Here is a 23,605-nt window from a genome sequence, read left to right as displayed (position 1 = left end):
GCAACTAAAGTTACACTTCATACAGAGGCTATTTCTCCACATAAGTGCCATTGTCCAAATATTTGTTCAGACGCGGAACAAGTTTTTGTATCCCTGAATCGTAGGAATCCACCACCTGCATCTGGAACCAAGTTGTGACTTCTTCCCCGACTTCATCGTTGGCAAAGTGTTTTCCACCAAGATTTTTCTTGAGGTACAGGAACAGGTGGTAGTCACTGGGTGCAAGGTCGGGGCTGTATGGCGGATGGTGAAGGATCTGTGCTGTGCAAGCAGATCCTTGGTGACATTAGCTGCGGGGGGCAGGCGTTGTCATGAATAAAGCGGATTCCACTTGACAACATGCCTCTCCGTTTGTTTTGAATTGCACGTCGAAGATGTTTCAAAGTCTCGCAGCAGGTTTCAGCATTAATTGTTCTTCTAGGTGGCATGAATTCCACCAGCAGGATGCCGTGGCAATTCCAGAAAATTGTTTCCATCAGCTTGCGGGTTGAAATTGACGTTTTGAATTTTTTGGCTTTTGGAGAATGGGTATGGCGCCACTGCTGCTTGGATTCAGGCGTATGGTGGAACACCCATGTTTCATCACCTGTCACAATGGAGTCCAGGAATGCATCTCCCTCTTCTGCGTAGCGAGTAAGAGAGTCCAGTGCATATCCCAGTCGTTTGGTTTTGTGTCGTCAGTCAAATGTTTTGGGACCCAGCTTGCACCCAACTTTCTGTACCCTAACCCACTCACAACTTCATGAATAGTGGTTTTCGAACTGTCAGGAACCATCACACACAATTCTCGAATTGTCACTCGCCTATTCGCACGCACCTCTGCTTCAATACAATTGCGAAGGTCGTCAGTGATCACGGACGGCCTCCCACTTCTCTTCATCATGAACATCACGTCGACCTTCTGCGAAGGCATGACACCATTTCGCCACATTTTGATGATTCATTACGTTCCCGTACACAGGCACAATTTCTTGGTGGATCTCCGATAGACGCTTTCCTTGTGCCTGCAAAAACCTGATCACGGCGTGCACTTCACACTTGGCAGGATTCGGTATCACCCCTGCCATTTCCAACGTGTGTTCCTCGCACAAGACTCAGTGCAGCACTGATGACTCACTCCCAATCCTCGTCGTATGGATCACTGTTACTGCCAGTGTTGCCAACTTTGGTACACATTTTTCCCCTAACGTGCAAATGTGTTTGTATCTTTACTTTCCGGACAAGCCTCGTACATCATTGGGCCTCCCCGATAGCTCAGTGGTAGCGTCGTCGCCTTGTAATCAAGGGGTCCCGGGTTCGATTCCTAGTGGAGGCACATAGTGGTTCGGATCCGACTTTAAACTGTAGGTCCAGTCCCGATTAGCCTTACTGTGCATAAAGTGGACTTAAAACAACAAATCAATCCAATCGTACATCATTGGTGGGTGATTCCATGTCAAATCAGGCGGGTGTCTGATTGACCACCAGATTTTGACCATTTTTGGTGAGCATGTGTGAATTCTATAGTATGAAAACCCTTACATTTTGGAAAAAATTAAATTGGTCTTGTTTTTAGGGATTTTAAAAATCACTTATTTGCAAAACATGGTATTTTTAAATGTGTATATATGAGAAACAAATTAAGCTAATATGATAAAACTGGTCTTATTTTGAAGAGAAAGATGCAGTAATACATATTGTCTGGTTAAATGAAAATAGGGTATCAAATATTTTTTGAATAAGTATTCCATGTGTTTAGAGTTCCAAGCTTAATAGCAAAAATCCTCAATTGATTTTGCTCACTTTTGGATATTTGAACTTTCATGTGTCTTCTACATCCTACTAAAATATGGTGATGGTGTTTTGCCATATTAAGGAGAAAATGTATTTGAAATTTACATGTAGCATACATAACTGTTAGCAAATGTGGGTAGACTATACTGTACCTCATGCTATATTCATGTACAGTCATTCATTCTGAAATATGGTTTTGTGTTGATTAACAATTTAGAAATAACTTCCCAATGCATACAGTGCCATCTCATTCATGTAATTCCTCATTATTTGTCTTATCTAATGAACAAGTTATATTCCTGTGAATTTTTTTTTTTATTATTATTATTATATACCTTCACTTTTTTTGCTACTTTTGGCTAATAGCAATGATGATTAAATTAATTGGAAGGATGCACACTTGTCAAGAATGTCCGTGTTCATGTTACAACTTGAACTCTGGAACTTTGGTAGCGAGATCGAAAGCCTATCAATGCTCAGTCAGAGAGCTGGCATATGTGTGTGTGTTTTATTTAAGTAAATGTAAAATAATGTAATACATACTATTTATAAACATATAATTTTGGTTAAGTTATTAGTAATTTTAGTGATAAACATGTAAACTGATATGCCTGTATGGTCAATACAAGTAGAGAGCTCATTAAAGCCCAAGCAATCAAAGAACCAACTTGAAATTCTATTTTTGTCTTTTCCATTAAAAGTCACAGAGGGTCACATGAACCCTTGAACCCATTGGCTTCATCCAGTCGCATGGTGAGAGGAAATTCTTGAAGTATTCTGCCTGACAGCAAAACAGGAGGCAGAGGCATCCCCAAAGAGGCCAAGGTGCGGCTAAGCCTATCGGTTGCCACCAGGTAGCAAATGAATGGGTCCCCAATTCTTTCTCTCTCCCTGAACTGCGAGCGAATGGTGCATGTTGACAGCAGAAGGTGTCTTTTATGACTTAGCAAAAATCAGGGCTGTGGCAACACATCTGTTTGCACTACAAAACTCCCACATTTGGAGATGAAAATCATAGGTTTGTTGAAGTTGGTTCTTTGATCGCTCTGGCTTTAATCTGTCCCGTCCATATTATAAATGACATTTTTGTGTGTGTATATATATTTCATGACATATCTTGCAACATAAAATATTGACAGTTGATTTCCTCTGATTTTCTAAGCACATATATGTTTCCATTTCAGTTCATGGCAGTTCATGTATATAATGTAAATATGATGTTGCTGAGAGCTGTCTCTCCTGAGTGGCTGCTCCACGTGACCCTGGATGAGGTTCACATAGATGGCAGCATCCTCCACAATACCCGTCTCCTAGTAAATGTCTCTCTCGGTCCATCAACAGCCAAAATTTTGAAGCATATTGCGGAGGAGGAGAAGGCGCAGCCATGCTTGGGAGAGGTGTCATTTTGCATAAAGTTGGAGGCAACGTTGGTCGCTCAGGGACCTCTTTCAGTAGAGGTAATATCCACAGTCTTAAGTTTTCTCTGGAGAATGAAGGGGAAAATTTCAGGTTACCCAGTTTAAGCTGAAATCTGGGTTAAAGCTTTCAGGTTTGATGCTTGTTCCAAAGAACACCACTGCTCATTGTGGTATTTCTTAGGGTGATTTCACACCAAAGTGACATGCGACACGTGTCACATGAGGGTTACCACCAATCAAACACAGGCTTGTGCACCCTGCCTTGTTGCTACGTTGCGAGACATTGCTGTTGATTGGCACGTTCTGAAGCAAGATGAGATGCGTGTTACTTGTCTCCCTAACCGTCTCCGTTAAATAATGTAAATTTTAAAATTTTTATTGTATGGAAGATTTTTTCTATCCTGCTTGTTAGGATAGGAATTGGCAACATATTTTGTCACTTTTCCTATACATTTTTGTTGTCTTACCCCGAGAAGTATCAGCCTATTTTCAGTGAAACTTTGCATGGTTGTAGGAGTGTACCATCACTATATACTAAATTTTTTCATTCACTTTGGTCTATTGTGGTGGCCACATGTCGAATACCAATTTTTGTGTAAAATTTCAATTTTCTTCTTTTTCCTTCTACTATAATTTTTGTGAGGTACCATGCATAAATTTCCCCTCTACTAAAAGCCCTGTCATTCCGGATTAAATAAAATATTCCATTTCTCTAAAACAATTAGTTCTCGAGCTGCCGATTTTGGCTCCCTCAATGGCACAGAGGTAACATAGTCACCTTGTAATCAAGGTGTCCCAGGTGGAGGCACATAGTGGTTCAGTTCCCACTTGAAACTGTAGGTCCAGTCACATTTAGCTTATCTGTAAATACAAGTGGACTTAAAACAAAAACTTGCTACTTATACTCGATCTACGATTTTTTTTGTACACTCCTGTTCAGATAAAGTAGCACATACCTTAACTGTTGGAGACCTATAAAGAGTGTCACTTTATGCAAACAGGAGTGTACATTGCTGCAAGTTTGAAAAACACATGCTTGAAAAGTTTCCGTCTGGAGACGCTCCCTGGTTCTAAAGGTTAAAATGTTTTTGGGTAGAAAAACTGTGCCATATATACAGGATTAAAATTTTCATTTTCGAAAGGCTGGTAACATCAAAACAAGATATTAATGAGTGTGATGATACAAAGAAAAGTTGTTTGTCTTGATCTTCTCTACACTCCGTGAAAGTTTGTCTGCATTGTACAGTGTGAAAGTTTGTCTGCATTGTACATGTATAAATAGTATGCAATTTAATGGCAAGTTCCATTACAGTGAAAACACAGTTATACATTTTGCGATTGTACGTTTTTTTCTGGCAATCCCTATCAATTCCCCTAAGTTTGTGTACTAATATATTTCAGTTATAAGTTTTTTAGATACATGATTTTTCTAGTTATACATTCAACGAGTTCAGTCCAACAAGAAAAAAGACTGCAGTTATACATTTTAACAACTGGTTGTTTGAAAGACTGCTGCTCTTGGAGTTCCAAGATTTCCGTGAAGATAACATGTGCCCGTTGTTCCCTTGCACTTTTTTTATCAGCTTTAAAGGAGGAAGCTTGGAAGGAGACTCTCGTGCCAATGCTAAATAATTCTGTTTTTGTTCCTTGCATTGTGTTGGGCAAGTCGTATTTGCCTGAAGCAGATCTGAAACTCATATCTTTCAAGCTGCCTCGCCACCTCCCAGCGTAGACAATACAAGGTAGAATTTTCTGCGGATTTCTACCTGGAGAGGATGTAGGAAGTGCCTTTTTTTCCTTCCTGTCCATCAATGGACGTGTGACGAATGCAAATTGTGCCATTCCCCACTTCAACATAGGCTGTTGCAAAAGCAAGGAAGAGGAGAAGAGTATGGAGAAGTCTCCTGACTACCAAAATACAATCTTCTGTATCTTCTTTTTTATATTCTTGTGCATGTATGTTAATTTAGTCAGCCTGCTTAGATTCTTTAGAATTTTTTTTAAAACAAATTACGTATAAAAGTGAAATTAATGTTTCTCATGATTTCTCACCTTCTATCAGAATGTTTTACATCACCAAGCAAACCGGTGCCATTCTGGCAGTGGGCATGGGAGCCATATTGCCTGTATATGATGCACGAGAAATATTTAGCACTGCAAATTGCTATTCTCTTACATTTATCTCACCAACCCTTAATTTTCGAGCCACAATACTGTTACCATTTTCCTGATCGGACCACAGAACTTGCAATTTGAAAGCAGCAGTATAACTTGCCCTCTTTCCCAGCTTGATCTTCTGCCACAGAATAAACAAGATGGTTACAAAAGTGAAAGGTTTGGAATGCTAAACACAAAGAAGGGAAGTGCGGGACCTTGCTTGAAATGGTATATAGTACTTCTTTTCTTTCTTTGTGTATGTAATTTTACCATTTTAATTGAAGGGCTCAGGTGGTAAACATGGTAAGTGACATTTTGGTCATTTCTGAGTTCATGAAGAAAAAACTTATTAAAAGCTTTACTGTTGATAAATTGTTCTCGTGTTGTGTTTACCAATTTCAGAAGGCTTCACCGACTCCAAAGGAAATTGAATGATGACAAATTCACTTGATAATTTAAGGGTGGAATTATATTTGTAAACTCCCTAGATATGCAGGTGCCTTTTTCTAGCAGTAATGTGAATGAAGTAAGGAGTTACTAAACCTTTCCAGTTTTTCTTATCATGGTTTTATCAGCACTGGTAAATTTTGTGTTTCTATACTTTATCAGTAGATAAAAATTCATTTAGATTTATCTTCACTTTTCATCATAGTACTAAAATACAGCTTTGAAAGGGTTGAAAGTAATTATTTGTCTTTTGGAATTGATCCTCTTTTTCAGAAACTGTACATTGGTATGGAGAATCAGAAGGCTGTTATTAATGAAGGTTTCTACCCATTTGCACAAGAGAGAAGGCAAATGAAAGTCCCAACTAAGAATCAGAATCAGTACAAGTTAACGTCATCACAGTTAGAGGACCTCATTTTTAGGATATCTCCAATAATACCAAAGGTATGTTACCATTCTATCTTCTAGAAATCAGTTATTGCACAAGGCAATGCAAAACCACAACCATTTTCTTATGTAATTATTCTTATGTATTTTTTAATGATCATTTCAATCATCAATCACCTATGTTTAGTATCTTAGCAAAAATGTCAGTTTTCACAACTTTTTTTGGGGTTTGCATTATATGTGATACATGGCAACTTTTAAGTAAGATGACAGTTTTTTTTCAGTTCAGTTAAGGATAGTATTTATGTAACTTTCCTAACATAATGGTAAGTATTTTTTTACGGACAAAGTAGCACAGTTATGCCAGGTGTATAATCTTAAATCTGCTGTTTGCTCATAGATGCCGTTAGTGAGCGTAGGAAGCTACCATGGGCACGCCATTCCTGGTGTTTGTATGAGTTGAACATCTGCCAACACGAATCAGTGCACATTGTCAGCACGTGCAGACAACAACAGACAGTGTTCCTGTGGTAAGCATGTTTAGTTTTGTGCCAGAAAAAGAGCATATGCGGGAAGCTCTGCTTTTCTGCTTCCATTTGAAGAAATCGGCTGCCGAATCGCATCGAATGCTTGTGGAGGCCTATGGTGACAGTGCTGTATCGGAAACAACGTGCAGGGATTGGTTTCGTCGGTTCAGAGACTGCAATTTTGACCTGAGCGACAAGAAGCGTGAATATCGGCCCAGAAACTTTGAGGACCATCAATTGCAGGCTCTTTTGGACGAGGACGATACCCAAATGCAAAAGATGCTTGCCGAGCAATTGGGTGTTACTCAAGCAGCCATTTCCATGCGTCTACGTGCCATGGGAAAGATTCAAAATATCGGAAAATGGGTGCCGCATGAATTGACCGATCGGCAGCTGAAGAGAAGCCAAAACACATGCGAAATCTTGCTTGCCAGACAAAAAAGAAAGTCTTTCCTGCATCGGATTGTGACTGGCAATGAAAAGTGGATATATTTTGAGAACCCTAAATGCAAGAAATCGTTGGTTGATCCTGGCCAACCATCAACATCTTCCTCGAGACCAAATCGCTTCGGCCGGAAGACGATGCTGTGTGTTTGGTGGGATCAACAGGGTATCGTCTACTTTGAGCTGTTGAAACCTGGTGAAACTGTCACTGCCCACCGCTACCACCAACAACTGATCAAATTGCACCATGCTCTGCGTGACAAAAGGCCGGATTATCAACAAAGACATGACAAGCTGATTTTCCTCCACGACAACGCCCCATCGCACACGTCAAGACTGGTCCAAAACTACTTGGAGACACGCAACTGGGAGGTGCTACCCCATCCCGCCTATTCACCAGACCTGGCCCCTTCCGACTGCCATCTGTTTTCGTCGATGGGCCACACCCTCGCTGAGCAGCACTTCGATTCTTATGCAGACGTCCAAAAATGGCTTGATGAGTGGTTTGCCTCGAAAGAGGAGGACGTTTTTTGGCATGGTATCCACAAATTGCCCGAGAGGTGGGCAAAATGTGTAGCTCGCGAGGGCAAGTACTTTGAATAAATTTCTTGTTGCTTTCTATGAACAAACCATGTGTTTTTCTGACTACAAAACAGCAGATTTAAGTGTATGAGTCATTCCATGCCAAATCAACACAGATATATGCAATTTCCAACCTGACCATCTCCGATTTTCATGAAATTTGGGGAGTTGAAACTATGAAGGGAACTTAGCAACTATGAATATGTTTAATTTCGTGCATCTTGTAATTGTTAAATTATTCAAGGTCAAAGTTAGCATAAATTGCCCTTTTTGAGCCCGCTTAGCTATACTAAATCTGCTGTAACTCCGCCCCTATTTCGCCTAGGAATCTCCTTATTGTACAGAGAATTGAACAAGCTTTCCAGTGATATATAACAAGCCTACCTTTGGATAAAAATATAATTTTGTCACGTGACCTTGACCTTTGACCTTGAATATATCAAAACACGTCATCACCAAAAATCGTGAAAAAAATATATTTGGTCCCTCATACCATACTCTAAAACATATCAAAAATCATTCTGGGACTGTAATGTTATCAGAAGATACAAAATAATATGTGTAACTATGTGACTGATAAAAGCCCCATCATATGAACTATGACGAGTCAAATGTCCCTTAACACCCCCTACGAAATGTAATGGAGTTATCCTGGGTATAATTGGTCATTAAAAAAATACGTTAGACACAGGGAGATCCCTAGCGGTGTGTGTCAAGTGCAGATCCGGCATAATGTTGACCGCCATATTGAATTCAACGCAAAAATTTCAAAGGAAAGGGGGTGATGTGATATATCAAATCAGGCTAGAATTTCACGAAAAATGAAGTGACGAAGGTTTATCCAACATATATTTAACCAGCAAAAAGTTATTACTGCATGCTTGTAACCATTTTCTTTTTTTGAGGTGTTAAAAACAAACCATTAGAATGCTCCTAATGTGTTTGGAAGTCATCGAGATCATGCTGACATGTCGGGAGAGAAAGAAGTATACGCACCATTGCATATGATTTTAATCAGCGACATTCACCAAATAGTTGAATAGTGAAGAATATTGGGAAAAGTATCTCAAACAATTACGTGACACTTCCTTTGAAATGAAAAATTCTTCAGTGACGAGGCTAATTTTTATGTTGACGGTGCAGTCAATAAAAATAATATGCAATACCTGTGATTTGATAATCTACAGTAGACAAATCCCAGCCGAATGGTTGTTGATGGTAAGCTAATGATGTGGTATAGTGTATGGAGAACTGGAATGGTTGGTCCATATTCAACAACGGAATTTTAAATGGTGAGAGCTTCTTGGATTTGTTAAGTGACAAGAAGACTTTTACCTTCAGAAACATTTGAAGAGAATGGTGCATGCACTAAAAAAGTCCATGATATTGACCATCTGAGAGAAGGCATAGTTGCTGTTTGCGATTATGTTGCTCCTTCTACATTGCCAAATGTTCTATGTGAGTGTGAGAGACGTCAACGAGTGTGCTCACAGGAATATTGACAACACTATAATGTGCATATATCGTAAGTGAAAGATATGCATATAACATTTTGCTGCCTAAAAATAAGTTGGAAAAACCTTTGCTGCTTCATTTCTCATGAAATTCTAGCCTAATTTGATATATCATATGACCCCCTTTCCTTTTTAAATTTTTGCGTTGAATTCAATATGGCAGTCAACAATATGTCGGACCTGCGCTTGACACACACAGCTAGAGATCTCCCTGTGCCTAACCTATTTCTTTCATGACCAATTATACCCAGGATAACTCCTTTACATTTTGTAGGGGGTGTTAAGGGACATTTGACTCGTCATAGTTCATATGATGGGGCTTTTATCAGTCACGTAGTTACACATATTATTTTGTATCTTCTGATCCCATTGCAGTCCCAGAATGATTTTTTGATATGTTTTAGAGTATGGTATGAGGGACCAAATATATTTTTTTCACGATTTTTGGTGATGACATGTTTTAAGATATTCAAGGTCAAAGGTCAAGGTCACGTGACAAAATTATATTTTTATCCAAAGGTAGGCTTGTTATATATCACTGGAAAGCTTGTTCAATTCTCTGTAGTTACAGCAGATTTAGTATATCTAAGTGGGCTCAAAAAGGGCAATTTATGCTAACTTTGACCTTGAATAATTTAACAATTACAAGATGCACGAAACTAAAGATTTTCATAGTTACTAAGTTCCATTCATAGTTTCAACTCCCAAAATTTCATGAAAATCGGAGATGGTCAGGTTATGCGCTGTGTTGATTTCATATGGAACGACACCTGGTAATAAACTTTTGAGCATAATTGCTGAAAAATTTATATTCTGGTTTGAAGGCCGGGTTTTCTTCTCGTTCCTATCTTATGTACAAAATGTAGTACAATAAAGAAAACACTGTATTCATAAAAATTGTCGCTTGGTGTTGCCAAAAAGGTGTGCCATGATTGCCAGTATAACCTCTATTTTACTTTTAAAATGCTAATTTATCGATAGGATATATTTTAATTGGCCAGTAAATAGTCGGGTACATTATACATTTTTATTGTTTTGTGAACGTTATTATCAGGCCTTGAATATATCCTTGATGCCAAGTATATATATAGAGACATTTATGTACATTCCAGAAAGAGTGCACCATTGCATGGATGTACAATTACAACCACCAACATGCCTTATATGCTTCATGAAGTGACGTTAAAAAAGTGTTACTTATTTTTTATTACCCTGTTAATAAATACAGACTCGCCCTGTATATAAATTAAATAGAAGCATAGAAGAAAAGATATTTTGAATTCCAATTTGCAATGATTGTGCAATCATAAATCACTTACCTCATTCATTTGATATGAGATGTGTACTGTCTGTTAACCCAAGTGTTTATTATTATTCTTTCAGAATTTCACCATGAGAATAGAGGATACTATAGTAACAAGTATGAAAGAGCGTAACCAATCATATTTTAATGCATCATTAAGTTGTGTAGAGGTTGAAACTACATTCAGTCCACCAATTTTTAAAGAAAGTTATGGTGAGTACTCTTAACATCCTTTTTCTTTGTATGTATTTCAAAATTTTATAATTAAACAGGGTGGCTACTCACTTGGAATTCTGCTGGCTATGACAGTGCTGCCAGTTCCCCCCGACTCAAGGCACTGTAGATTACACATATGTTACACATGGAGCTTACTTGTAATTATGATCCTTACCTTTTGCATGTTAAGTCTTGTCTCGGTGACTTTAATAGAGTTAAATATTTAGGTGTTGATAAAGAAGATGTTTTACCTGTTGCATTTTTGCTGGAGTGGTTTGATTCAGAGCCTGAGTGGACTGTTACAGATAAAGGAACTCCTACACTTTTACTTGAAGCACCAGAAATACAGGGAAGAATTTGTGACTTGTTTCTTAATTGTTTAATTGACACTGGTAGTCAATGTAATTTGTTGGATTACAAGGTTTGGATCACTCTAAGTTCTTTATTGCCAAGCATAAAGCTGGAACCAATAGAAGGAATTCAGTTGGCTTGTTTCGCTGGTGAGCAACGTATAAAAGTTGTAGGTTTTAAGTATGTCATTATGCAGTTAGGAGATGAATTTTTCCACGTGGGTTTATATGTAGTTAAACAATTACATGCCGATTTGATCTTGGGAGCACCATTTTTGTGGCAGTACAAGGCTATAATTAATTATCGTATGTCTACTGTTGAACTAATTCATTCAAGTGGTAAGGAAGTATCAGCTCCTTTTGTTCCGAGTTCCACAAATAATACTTGCTCGCTAAATTCCGTAATTGGATCTTGTAAAACTTTGACATTTGAATCTTCTCATGTTAATGATTCTGCTTATCTAGCTTCCGAAGAAGACATCCATAAGAAAGTTTATGGCAACAAATATTGTGAAGCTGGAGTTGCTGATAATTTATTTAATTTATTACTGAAGTATCAAGATGTGTTTTCGGACAAACCAAAGGCAGCCAAGGTGGAAGCTTATGACATAGAGCTAGATACGAATGAACCTATAGTGGCATCTACGTACCCTATTCCATTCGCTAGGCGAGATGATATGGAGAAAGAATTAAAGAAATGGAAAACGTGGGGAGTAATTCATGAAAGTAATTCTCCATACCGGAACCCTCTCCACATAGTTCCAAAGGCAGGTGGATTGTGGCATCCTGTTGTTGATTTTAGGAAGCTGAATGAACATGTAATTTCACCCATGACACAGGTTGAACCTATATCTGAACTTTTGCCTAGGTTGAGAGGCGCAACATTCTTTTCGACGATTGACCTAACTTGTGGATATTTTCAAATACCACTGACACCTAGATCTTTTAAGTTCACATCTTTCTCATATCGTGGTATTTTAATGGAATTTCATTTTTTGCCTTTTTGGTATAAGAGTGCTGTTAGTGTTTTGTCGACAGAATGCATAAAGTGTTTGGCAATGATACTAGTTCATTTCTTATAGTGTATGTGGATGATATTCTCATATTTTCGTCATCACTGCAAAGTCATTTAAAACATTTGGACTATGTGTTGAAAACTTTGAAAGAAGTATATATGTCCCTCAAATTATCGAAGTGCACATTTTGCAAAACTGAAGTGAAGTTTCTTGGTCACATAGTATCAGGTGAAACCATCGCTGTAGATCCAGAAAGAAATCTAGCAATAACTGAATATCCTACTCCAACAAATAGAAAAGCGTTAAGAAAATTTTTAGGAATGGTAAATTGGAGGAGAAAATTTATGGATAAGTTTTCAATGATTGCTGCTCCTTTATACGATTTACTTAGAACGAATAAGAAATGGGAATGGAATGAAGCACATCTCCAGGCATTTAAACGTCTGAAGGAATTGGCTTTGTCTCTGGAGATGTTAGCTCAACCTAACTTGAACAACACTTTTCATATAAATACTGATGGCAGTAAAATAGAAATCGGTGGAGTCTTATGGCAATATTCTGACGATGGTATGCGAGCAGAGTTTTACGAGGTTCAGAATTAACATATTCTGTGCATGAAATAGAATGTCTTGCGATCCTTTTTCCCGTGGAAAAATTTTCAATATATCTATTGGTCAGACCATTTGTAATACACTGTGACCATCAATCACTTTCTTGGTTAAATTCGGCAAGGTCGTTAAATCCAAGGCTTAATAGATGGGCTTTGAAATTGCAAAATTATGATTATACAATTCAGCATGTTAGTGGTTCTGCAAATATGGCCACGGACGCGTTAAGTAGATATCCAATTAAGTCACAAAACAATTTGTTTCCTTCCACTTTACATGTAAACTGCACCCACTTTACATGTAAACTGCACAGATATTGATTTACTTGAAGAAGAATACTTTTTGTATTGGATGAAAGTACAACAAAACGATGAATTATGTCAACGTATAATTTCTATGTTAGGCAAGGGTGATGACCATTTCGAAATTAAGGGAATATTTAAGCTACATAAAAATATATTGTTTTATAGATCTACCAACTAGAATCATTGGAGACTTTTTGTACCTGAAGCAGCTGTCAAGAAAGTTTTGTATGAACAACATGATTTGGCTGGCCATTTTGGGTTTTCTAAGCTTTATAAGAAGTGTTCTGAATTCTATTTCTGGCCTAAGATGAGAGGAAGTGTCAAGTCATATTTAAGTGATTGTGTGGAATGTGCAAGGACGAAACAAAAAAAACAACATATTACCAAAGAGGAGATTCACGTGATTTCTTTCAAATTGCATCAGTTCTTATCTTTAGACTTGATTGGTCCCTTGCCATTATCTCAAGGATATCAACATATTCTGACTATTGTAGAATTGACCAGCAAATATGTTATGGCTTATCCTCTCAGGAAGGCAACAACTCGAGAAATTATCAACAGAATTAACTTAGGTTATATCCATCAATATCCTATGTGTACAGTTATGTTAACGGATAATGGATCACAATTTAAATCCAATGAATGGGAACATTTTTTGAAGTCAATTGGTGTAAAGCATATTCTCACTTCACCATATTCGCCTCATGCGAATCCAATTGAGAGATATAATAAAGAGATCATTCGTTTGCTTAGACTCTTTTGTAAAACCAACCACAGATCTTGGTCCAAAGTTTTAACAAATGTTATAAAATTACTAAATTACTCATATAATGAGGTTGTTGGTTTCACTCTGGCTGAAGTTTTTCTACACGAGGAAGTTCGGGATAAAATAACTTCTGTTATTGACTGGCCAGAAGAGATGAACGAATTGTCTTGGACAGCTAAATATATTCAGTTAATTGAAACAACTAAAGGTTCAAAATCTAGAAAGAAGACTCATTCAAATGCAGAAACCCCTACAATTGTTCAAGGTGATTTGGTTATGGTTAGAAATCATGCAAGAAGTTCTGCCTTGAACAAAACTATCCATAAATTTTATGACTTATATGTGGGGCCATTTTTGGTGGAGGAAGTGAAGAACAATTTTGTGAACTTGGTGTCTTTAGATGGACAACAGATAAAGTTTAGACACAATTTACAAAATATAAAACCCTTCCACTGTTCATTGGAGAAGAAACACGAGTTGTTGTTGAATGTTAAGAAATAGGTGCTCAAGGGTAACAACGTAGTTTCGAATTGATTGTCATTCTTTGAAAGATTTGTTATAGTATTAAATGTTGTTTTGAATGTTGAATATTTTAAAGTTATGTAACTGTTCGATGTGTATATTTAAGATCTTGTATCTTTTTAAGCCACCAAAGTATGATGTCTATATTTTCTTCACCCCAGGAGGGGAGGTTATTGTGACTGTCATCTTTTTATAACATTCACAATTAAGTTGTATTAATGATAAAAATCTTTGATAAGAAGAAAGACATTTCATTATCACTGTTACTGTTCTAATTATGTATTATGGGATATAGTGTAATATACCAATTCGTAAGTAGATTTCTGTATTTTCTTTCTTAAAACAAATAATATATTTGTACTAGTTGCTAATTCGAAATGAATAACATCAACAGTTATGCACAGTAAGGCTAATCAGGACTGGACCTACAGTTTAAAATGCCTCCACCGGGTATCGAACCCTTGATTACAAGGCGACTGCGCTACCATTGCCATCAGGGAGGCCTTGCAATTGGTTTAAGTTAGGGGGTAGCTTTGTATCATAAACAGGGTGTCTACCAGTCAAGAAAGTCATGAAAGTGAAGGAAAAAGTAAAGAAACCAACAAGTAGGTCAAGAAGTCAATAAAAAGTCATGAAATTATGCTTATGGTCAAGAATTTTTGCTGCAACAAGGACTGACTGATTTAGGTTATTTTACTTCACTTTTCTGGCCCTTTGCCTAATTGCGAAGATGAAGATGAATGGTGGCAAGATAAGATGGATGAAGGGACATTCACAAATATATAGGGTCGACAACAAAAGCCCCACATAAGATTATACTGGCTGTGAGTCCACATACCAGAGCCTCAAATGCAGTCTAGGATGCATTAATAGATAATGCAAGTCTTATTCTCTTGTTAAATACAGCTTCAGTTTTCATCTTACCTGACCTTTGGTAGGGGGTTTCCATTAAATAAATATTTATTTTCTTAACATGTTGACTGCCACAATAATAAAAAAACATCCCTGGGGCCTCTGTCAAGTGCGGGTTATTCGATGTTCTGGAGTATGGAGGAAAGAATATGACTAGATTCGAGTCACAAGCAAAAGTATATAATTCACAAACAGATTAACACAATATGTATAAACAATTTACATCATGGTATAGACTACGGATGTGACGAAGCTGAAAATTTACCGATGCCAATGTACTCACCGATAATTTTTGGAACCGATACCGGTGCCGATATTTAACCGATTCCGATACATAAGATTATTAAACAGAAATGGGATGTTATTTTCAGCATGACAAAAATAAATTTGCTATGTACATTTGTATTGCATATCATATGTATATAATACATATATATTCTCAAGAGATGTGAATGTACATTTGCATCTACAATAGGTGGTTATGTGAACCTTTAAGAAGAACATGGATTCTCAAGATATTTTACATTAGTACACAAGCAGTTCTTTGAAATGCAAAATGAATTCCTGTTATTAATGTTGGAAATTTACTGCTGCCAGAGTCAACTTCAGAAACACGAGTTTTGGAAGCACTTCAGGAAGTAACCTACTTCTTCTCTTATCACAAATCTGTTCAGCAACACTGAACACTCAATCACTGAATACTGATGCAGCAGGTATGCCCAAGTATTTTCTCAGCACTTGCTTCAGGTTTGAATACTCACTTTTGAATTCCCAATACAACAGCAGATCCTGGTTCAGAAATGTACTGTTTTATTTCAGATTTTGAGTTAGGTTGATCCTCTGAATGAGAGTTTGCAATACTTTTATTACAAAAACTCTACAATAATGATGAATCATAACCTAATTTTCAATAAATCTTACAAAACTAAAATATAAAACTTATTAGAAGGTAAAACTCTAGTATAATCTGTACCGGTTTAAATATCGGATTTTTGCCGATTCCGATGCCGATGCCGATATGTCAATTTCTGCCGATTTTTATACATCTGTAATCGGCTTCGGCACATCCCTAGTATAGACACTAGACGGCCTTTCTTTGTCACGAAGAACAGTATAGAATTTAGGGCATACATGATGGAAACAATACAATAGACTAACATTAAACAACATATAATAACACTGATGACACAGATTAGGTCTGGTGTAGATGTTCAATTGGTATACGACACTCTCCCCCCCCTTTGGTAGAAGAGACTCCTGTTTCATGGAGTTTGCCCATAGTTGTCAGGCTCTGGGATCTTCTAATCTGCTGATTCAAATTCAAATTCAAATGTTCTTTATTAAAGGGCGAGGTTCAGCCTGTGGCTGTTCTCCAACCTAACCCTGTTTGACATTTACCTGGTGTACATAAACAAAATCATAAAAAAAGATAAGAAAATACAATAAAAAGAAAAAAAATGGTTACAAGGAAAGAACAAAGACGAGATTTTAAAAAATCAAGGCCACATAAAAAAGAAAGGGAAGAAACACATTCACGCACACGCACACACACACACATACTAAACATTTCTGAGCAGGACATTCACGCACGGATGTTGAGATTGATGTACATGATTATGCTAGTTTTGTGAGGTACGATAGAACAACGCATACGTAAATATTACAATATAGTTGAAGATTTGTCAAGGATTGGATTGGATCGGTGAGGCTCGTATGTAGTCTAAACTGTATTGTGTAGTGTTACTCGTGGGAGCTTGAACAGAGATATTGCTCATCTAACAGAAAATTCTTTAGTTTATTCTTAAATTTGTTTTGACTGGGGAGGGAGGTAATGGAGGGCGGGATTTCATTCCATGTTTTTGCCGCTGAAAGTGTAAAAGACTATTTGAAAATTTCCAGCGAGTGTTTAAAGAGTTCAAGTTTTGCTGTTCCTCTTGTTTTGTAGTTGTGTATTTCCCTTCTGGTTTTTAGTTTCTCGAATAAATTTTCGGAGATTTTTTTGTGCAAAAGATTCTGTATAAAGCAACAGAAATGAAGTCTGCAACGTCTGTTGATGTTTAGCATTTTGTTCTCGTTCAGGGTTGGAAGAATATGATCGAATTTTTTAATGTTATATACGAAGCGTAAACACGAATTTTGAATTTTTTGAAGTTTGACTTTATTTCAAACAGACAAGTTTGCATATATTATATCACAGTAGTCTAAAGAGGGAAAATCAGTGTTTGCACAAGTTTCATTTTAATATCTGTTTTTAAGTATTCATTAAATTTATAGAGGGATCTTAGTGCTGCGTAGGCTTTCTTAGTTTGCTCTTGAACATGAAGGTCCCAGTTCAAGCGTTCGTCTAACATAACTCCTAAATTCTTTATACTTTTTGAATGTGGAATTTCGGATATGTCTATTTTGATGCGTGGATTATTCGAGTTTATCATTGCGAGGCTATTCTTGGAACTGATGACGGTGATAACAGACTTTTGTGGATTTATTTTCAGACCATTTGTATTACACCAGGTATTGATGGCTGCCAAATCTTTGTTAAGTAATGCTATTGCATAATCTGGTGATTTTGGTGGAAATGGGATTTGAATTTGGGTGTCATCTGCATAAAAGTGTACGGTACTATGCTCTATGTTGGTTTCTAAATCTGCTGTGAAGATTGTATATAGGAGAGGAGCTAGAATTGATCCTTGCAGAATGCCAGTTTCTAGCGGAAGTGTGTTAGAGAGAGAGGGCGGGGCAGTTTTTAGGAACATGTTCTGTTAGAGAGAGAGGGCGGGGCAGTTTTTAGGAACATGTTCTGTTGCCTGTTTGTCAAGTATGATCTGAACCATTTGAGGGCGGGGTGTGAAAAATTATAATATTTCAACTTGCTTAAGAGTAGGTCGTGATGAACCTTGTCAAAAGCCTTTGTCAGATCCAATGAAACCAGAGCAACTGTTATAACTCTTGTCCATTGAGCGAAATATATCATCGGTGACTTTTAGCAACGCCGTCGCTTTGCTGTGACCAGGGTGGAAGCCCAATTGGCATTTCGGAAGGAGATTGAGGCTGTTCACATGATTTCTAACTTGATTGTAAACAATTTTTTCGGTGATCTTGGAAAGGATCGGTAGTAGACTTATAGGACGAAGATCGTTTAAGGACGATGTTACTTTTTTCTTCGGTAAAGGGATCACGCGTGCTGTTTTCCAGCTGATTGGATATTGTCCAGTCCGAAAGGAGAAATTTATTATATGTGTCAGGTGACTTAAGATAAACAGAAGTGATAGTTTGAGCATTTTTATTGTTATTCCATCATTGCCAGAGGCATTGGATCGTATATTATTTACTGCTTTAATTGTGTCATATTCACTGATTTCTTTAAGATGAAATTGTTGTGCACTTTCATTAAATATTTTGGAGTTAAACAAATTACTGGTTTTATTTAAAGCTGATTTCGAGCAGTCGGTCTCACGACAGATGTTTGAAAAATGTTTGTTTATTTTATCTACGTCTCGTATATCAGAGGGTATTTCATTATTAGTAGTTTTACTATATACTCCCCATGCCTTGAGTTTGCTCCACAGGTTTTTGTTGTTTTTATTAAAATGTAGGTGATGGTTAAAGAATGCTTTCTTCTCTTGTCGTTGCACCGTAGTTGTAAAGTTTCTTAGTTCCTTGTAGTGTTCCCAGTTGTAGTTTGTCTTTTCGCGTTTATATTTTAATAAAGCTCTGTCGTGGAGTTTCATGAGTAATTTTGTGTTTTCGGATATCCATGGAACGCTTTTATGCTTAACCGGTTTAGTGTGGAGAGGTGCATATTTGTCAAAAAGGTGGATAATATTGGTAGAGGTATACTGTACCTTATCTTCGATGTTGTCGTAGCTGTTAATTTGTGCCCAATCAATTTTTGCAGCATCATCATCAAATTTCTCCTTATTGAAATTTGAGAAATTACGGTACGTGACATTGTTTTTCTTTTTTCAGTTTTTCAATGGCAAGGGTGACACTTACCATGCAGTGATCTGAGTTTCCAATAGGTACGGTTACATTTGATGAACGTACAATGGCAGGGTCATCTGTTATTACGACATCAGGAGTGATTCGCTATTTTCCATTATTCTAGTTGGTTTATTGATGATTTGCGTAAGGCCGACAGAATTAAGAATTGATCGAAAGTATTTTGTCTCCGGTTTGTGTGGCGATAGAAAGTCTACGTTTGTATCTCCTAAAATAATCAATTTGTCAACATGCGGGAAAACTTCAGAGATTGCGGTTTCTAAATGTGATAATTTTGTGTAGGATATATTGGGTGCTTTGTATATCCCGATTATTCCCAGGGTTGTGTTTCGAACCTTTATCGCTATGTTCATAATTTCAACTTCATCGTTATTTTCATAATTGGTGGATGTTGAAAGGACCTTGATATTTAAGTCTTTGCGATGATATAAGATAATACCACCTCCACCCTTCGTAATCCTGTCTTTTTTGATGGCAGTGTAACCAGGGATAGCGAAAGAGGACGTGGGCGCTTCTTCACAGGACCAGCTCTCGATGATTAGGAGGAAGTCAGGAGGGCACTCGCGTGTGATTGTTATTAGCTCCTCTAATTTTGCCCGCGACCGAGACCTGACGTTAGCCTGTGCGAGGGTGAGGAGGGGTGGTTGGTGTTTCCCTAAAAGGCGATGACCAGGGGGGGGGGGGACCGTTTCTTGCAGTTGTGTCACGTGATGTCCTTGACATGGAAGGCATTTTTGCAGAGAGGACAGGGGTACCATTTGTTGAGATTGGGACCATGAGGGGTAACTGTTTTTATCAAGGCAGTCGGGTGTTTTTCTTTTTAAAAGCAACCTAAAAACATTGAATACTATTTGGTGTTTTAAAAATAGATCAGGCTGGAGGGATGAAAAGAAGAGAGAGTACGAGTACTTACATGCTGTTTCCTTGTAAAAACTAGCCTCGCCAAACCTCACACAGTTAGCAGTTAACATCTTCACATTTTTAAGCAGTTTTTTACATGCAACTTCACTAAACACAAACAAACATGCACACACACACACAAAAGATTGGGACCATGAGGGGTAACTGTTTTTATCAAGGCAGTCGGGTGTTTTTCTTTTTAAAAGCAACCTAAAAACATTGAATACTATTTGGTGTTTTAAAAATAGATCAGGCTGGAGGGATGAAAAGAAGAGAGAGTACGAGTACTTACATGCTGTTTCCTTGTAAAAACTAGCCTCGCCAAACCTCACACAGTTAGCAGTTAACATCTTCACATTTTTAAGCACTTTTTTACATGCAACTTCACTAAACACAAACAAACATGCACACACACACACAAAAGCACACAATAATCAAATGCCAAATGAGATCACTACACACAACACACACACGCACGCACATACACAAAAAGTTAATTTTCATTGGCTGTTTCTTTTACATGGTTAAAAAGGTACGAAAAAGTTTCACATAGAACATTAAAAACACACTCATAGTTTCATCTTCGGCGACGCTCACATTACGACTGCTTGCACGTGAGGAATTTCAATTCACGTTCAGTTTCTATAAAATGTTTCCCTTCCGGCGTAACTACCACAATCTTTCCATCGATCGTGTAGCACTTGCCGAACGTTGCCTTGACGTCTTGGAGAAGCCTTTGCCTCTTTGGTGTTAGCGACTCCGTCAGTAGGTATTGGCTCCCCTTGAAGTTCTTCTTCGCTCGCCACAAAGCATCTCGATGTTTATAAGAGATGAATTTTATAATCAAAGGTCGATGACCTTGTCTGACAACGTCGGCCGCCGACCTTCTCTTCCTCGGTGCTCCCAGGCGATGGCATCTGCTCACGAAGTCAGAAAAAACTTCGACGCCAAGTTTTGTGGAGAATATCTGTAGAGCAACTTCCGTGGGGACCTCCTCTGGCGTTTCCGGTACTCCATGCAGCAGCAAGCACTCCCTCCGGCTGTATTGTTGCAGTTTATCTAATTCCTCTTCCTGGTGAGTCAATTGGGATTGAATAGTTTCCATGACTTCCCGGAAGACAACCAGCTCGCCTCTGATGTCCTGCAATTAATTCCCTCCGTAACTCCTCAAGTTCAGAAGGGGCATTAGCCACCCTTGCCCCGCCGCAAAGAACCGCTTCCACCTTGTCCTCCATGGTCTTGAGTTTCGCCTCCAGCGCGCTGCATCGTTGGCCGAGGTGCTTGTTCACCATTACTCTTGTAGTTAGTAGCACTGCCTCCGCGTTGCTATTCACTCACAAGCACGAGAATTAAGAACTAAAAAGTGGAATTTTAGTACGTTGTGGGATATCGAGCGAAATCTATAGTACTTCAAGCCACGGATTGACTACTTATACGTGCTGTAAAGAACATTTGCTGGCGTGATAATGCTCTATGTTAATAAAAAGCGGACGTTATTTTCGGAGCCGACTTTACACGCGTCTAGTACTATCCGCCAGTTTTGATCGTTTGTCACGTTCTGAGGCTCTATTGGATCTTCAGCAGCAGATACAGGGAGCTAGTTCCATTATTCTGTTGAATAATCATATGTATCGGAATCAGTTAAATATCGACATCGGTATAGGTTTAAAAGTTTATCGGTGAGTACATTGGCATCAGTAAATTTTATGCTTCGTCAGATCACTTGTATCATGGGTCTTCAGGAAATCTTCACACTGATTTCCTGCATATTAAAAAAATGATGCTATGATGCTGCAAGGCCGACATGTTAGGTGATTCTGGTACTCTTTCAAAACTGTTGACTTTAGATCTTTCAAGATGTGGAAATTTTCTCTCAGTAAAGAAAATTGATATTGCGTTCAGTGCTTAAAAAACTGTTGAAAGAAGCAAAGTGTTCAGAAAGAGGAAATAGTAGTATATAGGCTGAAATTGAGAAAACTTGTCACCAGTATGATTGAAAAGCTTCGGCAGAAGAACCCCCTAAAATATTGACTTCTTTGTGGTGTAACTTGTTTGAATCCAATTTTTTTATGATGAAATTTGATCCAATACAGATAAAGTTGCCGATGAAAAATTTTCTGATGATAAGCAACATTCTAACAATCCCGTATAAAATAACAAATTATCCTTGAAGAAAGTGAATGCTAAATTAACCTCCTTAACCCTTAATAGCCAGTGTGAGGTATGTGTCACAGGCAGGTGAGGTCACTAACAGAATGAGTTTTGGGGCTTTTGGAGCATACTGCGACTCCGGTAATGTTCGGAGATACATGTTTTGAGTTCTAGTTTAGCCACGAGGTATGTCAACAGTATAGTTTATTTTGATTCTTGCAATTTAAGAGGGAAGGGGGTGATTTTCTACCGAAAACAAGCATAGCTTTTATATTAGAGAAACATTTTTCTCCCAAAGTATGAACAACAATTGCTCAATTCTTGTCACGAGACTAGATTTCAAAAAAAAAAAAAAAAAAAAAAAAAAAGTGCTCCCCTGTGCTTAGCACCATGCCATGAAGAAGGCATATAGGTGGTATGGGGGTAACGCCCCACACTTTCTTGATCCGGTCATGAGTGGGGGTGATGTGATCAGCATCACCATGCCCCTGACCACCTTCACCCTCCAGGGTTTCCCCCAGTTACCCATGTTATTCGATGCTGGGTGGGCGCCGGGGCCGCTTCCATCGTTAGAAAAGTTCCCGGATTTGAACCGGCCAGGGATCGAACCCGGGACCTTGAGCATGGTAGTCAGACGTGTTACCGACTGAGCCACCGCAGCCTGCGGACTGGAATGCATATCAGGCAAAATTAAGTTACCATTTTGAAGCCTCACATTATGATGATGCCTTCGTAAATATACAAGTTTTTTTTTTTACTTTTGTCTTGAATTTTTTCAACCTTAGGTTATAGCTTAGTCTGTACTGAAGAATACGCGTACGAGGTATAATTTGTAACTAGCATTCATAATTTTCGAGACATAAATTTTGTTTGAGAATCTTGTTGAATTTTACATTTCCTGCTGAAAGCAAACACTGCTTTTACATTAGAATATGTTTTTCTCTGAAAATATTAGCAGCAAGTGTGCAATTCTTGGCAGAATAACAGAACACATATCAAACAATAAACAGGTACTGTTTTGAACCTTCAAATCCTGCCGTTGCCTCCATGGGTGTCTGACGAAGTTAAAACTTCATAAAGAAATATGTTTTTTTGAAGTTCACCTTCTTCTACTTGATAGTGGAAATTCGTTTCTTTCAACCATAGATTATAGTATAATCTGTATTGAACAAAACGAGGTATAATTTGTAACTCTGGCATTCGTAGTTTCTGAGATATAAAATTGTATTTAAAAACTTGCAAAATTTAAATTTCCCACTGGAAACACTTCAAGTGTTGTGGTCTACACAGTGCTGTCACAAATGCAAT

The 23,605-nt window shown here is 37.9% G+C and overlaps 1 protein-coding gene across 2 annotated transcripts in view; it reads left to right on the top strand.

The window, feature by feature from the left end:
* The window catches only part of hob (bridge-like lipid transfer protein family member hobbit), a 222,576-nt gene that overhangs the window by 12,489 nt on the left and 186,482 nt on the right, over window positions 1-23,605 (top strand). For both annotated transcript variants that reach the window (XM_083124220.1, XM_083124219.1), the window contains exons 4-6: window positions 2,958-3,230; window positions 6,069-6,239; window positions 10,633-10,765. In XM_083124220.1, the coding sequence (XP_082980346.1) occupies window positions 2,958-3,230; window positions 6,069-6,239; window positions 10,633-10,765 (577 nt within the window). The remainder of the gene's footprint in view (window positions 1-2,957; window positions 3,231-6,068; window positions 6,240-10,632; window positions 10,766-23,605) is intronic.

This window comes from Lepisma saccharinum, chromosome 6 (genome assembly GCF_977018435.1).
Source record: "Lepisma saccharinum chromosome 6, izLepSacc3.1, whole genome shotgun sequence".
Taxonomy (NCBI): Eukaryota; Metazoa; Arthropoda; class Insecta; order Zygentoma; family Lepismatidae; genus Lepisma; species Lepisma saccharinum.
This window is presented reverse-complemented; position numbering and strand designations above follow the sequence as displayed.